General features: G+C 34.6%; 1 protein-coding gene across 1 annotated transcript; it reads left to right on the top strand.

The window, feature by feature from the left end:
- Positions 1–1,462: 1,462 nt before the first annotated feature.
- LOC103499494 (protein PSK SIMULATOR 3) lies at positions 1,463–4,838 on the top strand. Its single transcript, XM_008462510.3, has 3 exons — positions 1,463–1,770; positions 1,901–3,943; positions 4,545–4,838. Exon 2 carries the CDS (start codon positions 2,026–2,028, stop codon positions 3,769–3,771), a length of 1,746 nt encoding a protein of 581 aa, XP_008460732.2. The 5' UTR covers positions 1,463–1,770; positions 1,901–2,025; the 3' UTR covers positions 3,772–3,943; positions 4,545–4,838.
- Positions 4,839–5,306: the final 468 nt, after the last annotated feature.

Raw genomic sequence — 5,306 nt, 5'->3', positions numbered from 1 at the left:
TAAAGATATAGAGTATATCTGTTTCATTTAGTTAAATCAATCGTTCATCATTACAATGGATAACAAAACCATTTCCTTCGACGTACATGTTTTTCTTTTTACTCTTCAATGGATCCTTCCTTACTTTGGATAACCTAATAATGTTAGATCAGTAAAATTGAAACCAAATGGAATTCAAACTCCATCAAGGTTACTTCTTAGTATATAAAAGAAAGAGCAATTGTGCAGTTAAATTAGTCAAAATGTGAATAGTGAACAAAATTATATATCTTGAAAGAAAAGTATTCCAATATAGTTTTATTGACTTTTGTGTGTTTGTTGAGTTGGGCATTATCATTGTCAAATTTCCTGCTTCTTTGGATATGTCAGACCAAAAATTGAAAAGTTTGGCTATGTAATCAATATGTATTTATGTGTAAATTTGTTACAATTAAATTCTCACCAACCATACACCTTCTAAAAAAAATCATACAAATTATACCAATCTCTGTCTCCCTTTATTATACATATAAATATTTAAACAAATATAACAAACATTTTCAATTATATTCAATTGCAGTAAAAGTAAAACGAGCAAAAATATTTATAAAATATAGCAAAATTTCAAATTATATCGATGATATTATCTACTCTCATAGATAGATTTTAAAATTTTGTAATATTTTTTTAAATATTTTAACAGTTTTATCATTTACAATCCTTTTTAAAAATGACTTATGTATGTAGTCTACCAATTTATAAAATTATTTAATAAGTCATTTAATTTTTATTTAATTATATTTTATGCCAAACTTTCAATTATTTATTTCTATAAATTTTTTACAATAAAATTTGAAAAATAATTGTTTAGATATCCATCGAATAAAAGGTTGCTTGATCTACGAATCCCAGTAAGAAGTGTAACATATTTATTGATTAACTACACAGTCTTATTGTTTTTATACCTTTCACGTATATTAAATAAACTCAGTTATCATATACTACACCTCCAGAGCTCGATACAACTTACTAACTTTAACGTATTTTTTCTCACTTTTGTGGACTCAACTCAGTAGACCAAACGTCTTCTTAAAAACTTATCGATAAGTTTAAGAGCCTATAGAATTGTCGAACATTTTTTAAAATTCATATAAAATAAACACAGAACTTAAAAGTTTAAGAACTTAGTTCTATCATTTTTTTTTTAAAGTCAAGGTGGGTTTGATGAATTAGAACTTTATAAAGAATTTTGTATCAAAAAAGAGTATAAAGGCTTGAAATCTCTGGAATAGTTGAACCAAATCAATCACTTTCCCATTGTTAATTGCTCATTAATCTAAGTCATAAAGACACACTGTTCAAAAAAGAGAAAAGTTAACATCTTTACACAAACAATCATCCAAATTATTATGGTTTGATTTTTTTAAGTTGACCCCTTCTCATAAAACTAACAACCAAATTGAAATTTTCAATAAACTTTGAGAAATTGATGAAATAAGAATAAGATAATGTTTAGTTTATCGTCAAATTGATATTCCAATTTGAAAAAATTATTCTTTTTTCCCTTTTCCAATCTGCGAATTGGGAAAAAAAATTTCAAAAAATAAGTCAAAAGTATGTACCGAATCGGTAGAATTTACAACAAATACATCACTGTTCCACCATTTTTGACCTTCAAAATTAGTCACAGAGAGCGTCTTTTTCCCTCCAATCTCTCTCCCTCTCTTCTGAGTTTTTTGGTTTCTCAATGAAGTGCTCGGCGCCGTTTTTCGAACTCAGAATTCTCTCTCAGTAATCATCTCATACTCTTCACTAAATGCAACCCCATGAATTATTTTCCACTTCCCAACTGTTTGATTACGCCCAATCTTCAACAAATGTAATGGGGTTGCTCTAATTTCTCTAATTTCTTCTTCTTCAGATCTGCAGTTCACTTGGGTTGAGCTTAATTTCCTTGGCCTTTCGAAGATTACTCTCAGAGGGTGAATTTCTTCTGGGTTTTTCATTGATTCCCAGATCTGTTTTTGTTCGAATTGAAGAGGAGCAATGGTTGCGGAACCTTGGATTGTGAAAATGGGGAACCAGGTTAGTGCTAATCTCAAACACGCCCTCCTTGAACCTTCCAAGAACAAGAACTCTAGAAAACCAGAAACCGGTGGCAATAATAAGCAAAAAATCGGTATTCTCTCTTTTGAAGTTGCTAATGTAATGTCGAAAACGATTTACCTTCATAAATCCTTGTCTCATTCTGCCATTTCGAAGCTCAAGAACGAGATCTTGAGCTCCGATGGAGTTAAAAACCTTGTCTCCTCTGATGAGGTTCATCTTCTTGAGCTTGTGGTTGCTGAGAAGATTGAGGATTTAAATAGAGTGGCTAATGTGGTTTCTAGGCTTGGAAAGAAGTGTTCTCAACCTGCGCTTCAGGGGTTTCAACATGTGTATTTGGATATCATTAATGGAGTTATAAATGTGAAGGAATTGGGGTTTTTAGTGAAGGATATGGAGGGGATGATGAGAAAAATGGAGAGGTATGTGAATGCTACGGCAAATTTGTACACTGAAATGGAGGTTTTGAATGAATTGGAACAAGCTGCAAAGAAGTTTCAGAACAATCAGCATGAAGAGAGCAGAAAGGCTTATGAACAGAAACTTATATGGCAGAAACAAGATGTGGGGCATCTCAAGGATATTTCTCTTTGGAACCAAACGTATGATAAGGTTGTTGAACTACTGGCGAGAACTGTTTGTACAGTTTATGCGAGGATTCATTTAGTATTTGGGGACCCTTTTCTGAAAAAGGATGTGAATGAGAATGGCTTAAGTAATGATGTGAATCATCATGTTCAGATTGGTGCAGAGTCGATGCAATCGAAACGTGTGTCTGTCGAGAGAGGCCTTGGACCAAGACGAGGGTCGAGTTTCAAGTCCCAAATTAGCTCAAGCAGAGGAGAGGTTCCCTTGTTTACACCTGACGACTTCAATTTCCCTTGTGGAACAAATCCCGGGAGGCTTCTCATGGATTGCCTTAGTTTAAGTAGTTCAGTTTCTAAGTTGGATGATGAGGATGAGGACAGTTATGTTGACCGTGATGATCGAAGCTGCCAAATCTCTGGTCGTAGCATTAGGAACAGTGGCTCCAGCCAATTCAGTTCGTTCAGTCAGGTGCAGTTCTCTGTTCCATTTGGGGTGGATCAAAGACAAGCAAAAAGTGTGATGTCTAACTGTGGTGGAAACGTCGGCTTCAAGAGTAGGTTATCTGTCTATGCACCAGTTTCAACCATTGGAGGCTCTGCACTTGCTTTACATTATGCAAATATCATCATTGTCATAGAAAAGTTACTTCGTTATCCTCATCTAGTTGGCGAAGAAGCTCGAGACGATTTGTATCAGATGCTACCAACAAGTTTAAGATCATCCCTGAAAACACATTTGAAGTCTTATGTTAAGAACCTGGCAATATATGATGCTCCTCTTGCCCATGATTGGAAAGAGACTCTCGATGGGATCTTGAGCTGGCTCGCTCCATTGGCACACAACATGATTAGATGGCAAAGTGAGCGTAATTTTGAACAACATCAGATTGTGACTCGGACAAACGTATTGCTGATCCAAACTTTGTATTTTGCTGATCGAAAGAAGACAGAGGAAGCCATATGTGAGCTTCTTGTTGGGTTGAATTATATTTGCCGATACGAGCATCAGCAAAATGCATTGCTGGATTGTGCAAGTAGTTTCGACTTTGAAGATTGTATGGAGTGGCAGTTGCAATGTAAAGATTCGTATCTTACTTGAAGACGATGGTACAGCCTACAGGCGTAGACATTTTCTTTCTTTTTTTCTTTTATTACACAAAGTGCATTTAGAGGAATGATAGTTCAATAGAATTGTGAATACTGAGCAGCTTTACCACACTGAAAGACATGATTGATAGGGACTTCAATTCGTCACTGTTTGCTGTTGAGAGGTAAGAATGTTCAATCCAAATTACTCAATTGCATCCTTAACGAAATGAAACATATTCTACCTCTGGAATCTCTATATACTTTGTTGGATTAAGTACGTTAGTTTGAAAACATTGCGGTTTTCATCTTTCTTCTTGACATACATCCGGTCGTCCATGTTGTTTAAAGCTGTCCAGATTATATATTAGCAACTTATGGCTGGTCGTTGATATATACATGCATGCTCATTTTCTCCATGGAGAACCTGATCTCCGTAGGGAATCCCCACCCCAATATCTTCAAGATTGAGAAAATGAGGGGTGGGGGTAGGGATGAGGAAGCTATCGCCACCCACCGGCCTGTTCCATGGACATGCCTTGATACATCTGATGTCTTATTTATCACTTCCAAATTCAAACACATAGCCATTGCATTTCATAGTCATAAGCAATGAAGTAAAAACATCAGTTCATCTTTCTGTTATTCCAGTCTATAAACTGTCTATATGTTGCATTTCCAAGTCTGTTACATTGATTATTGTTCTTGGGACTTTTTTTTTGTTTTGGTCATGAACTTGTAGAAACTTGAGTATCTATTGAAAAGCTACAGCGTTATTCTTTTCAGGTGGAAAATTACTGTTTTTCTCCATTAAGCTATGAGGCTGCATCTTTCAAATGAAGATGGAAAAAGGGAATTTGGTGCTCAAAACTCCTGATCCCCAACTCGAGCATTCTTGCTTATACATCATACAGTTAGTAGCTATTTCTCCCCAACTCTGCCCCATCCCACGATTTGTTTTTCGTTTTCTGGTGGTTGTAATTTAAATATAAAACAGTAGCTTGATGTATTTAAATCACAACCATGTCAACATCATGCCAAATCAAATGGATGAAATGAAATATACTTCTTACAGGACAATGTTACACTTTATTAGCTACTGAAATATCTTGTTAGTTCTTGAAAAGTTCATGTTAGAGGTAATAAATCTATTTGCATTCCGCATGTTTATATATTCAATCAGATTTCATAGTTTTTTTAGCAGAGAAGGATGTTTTGTGAATGAAGAGTAAGGAAATAAAAAAATGGTCCAAAGTTTCCTTAAAGTTGGAGGTAATGAATGTGGTGGCTTCACAGATCTGTGCAGCCATAATGGGATGGTTAGGTTATGAAGTTGCATTCATTGTGGCCTTAATAAATATCATTTGCCCATGTAGTTGGGTGCTCATAATGTGTTGCCATGTGCAACTTTAATTCATCAAATATGTTGTCACATTTCAAATTTGTCTTCAATAAAACACTATAACAAAAAGAAAAAAAAATCTATTCCATTTCATCTAGATCTAGTTAGGAGATCTCTTTTGTTTTTTTGGTCAAAAACTTATTTAT

Source organism: Cucumis melo, chromosome 5 (assembly GCF_025177605.1).
Source record: "Cucumis melo cultivar AY chromosome 5, USDA_Cmelo_AY_1.0, whole genome shotgun sequence".
In the NCBI taxonomy this organism is placed as follows: domain Eukaryota; kingdom Viridiplantae; phylum Streptophyta; class Magnoliopsida; order Cucurbitales; family Cucurbitaceae; genus Cucumis; species Cucumis melo.
This window is presented reverse-complemented; position numbering and strand designations above follow the sequence as displayed.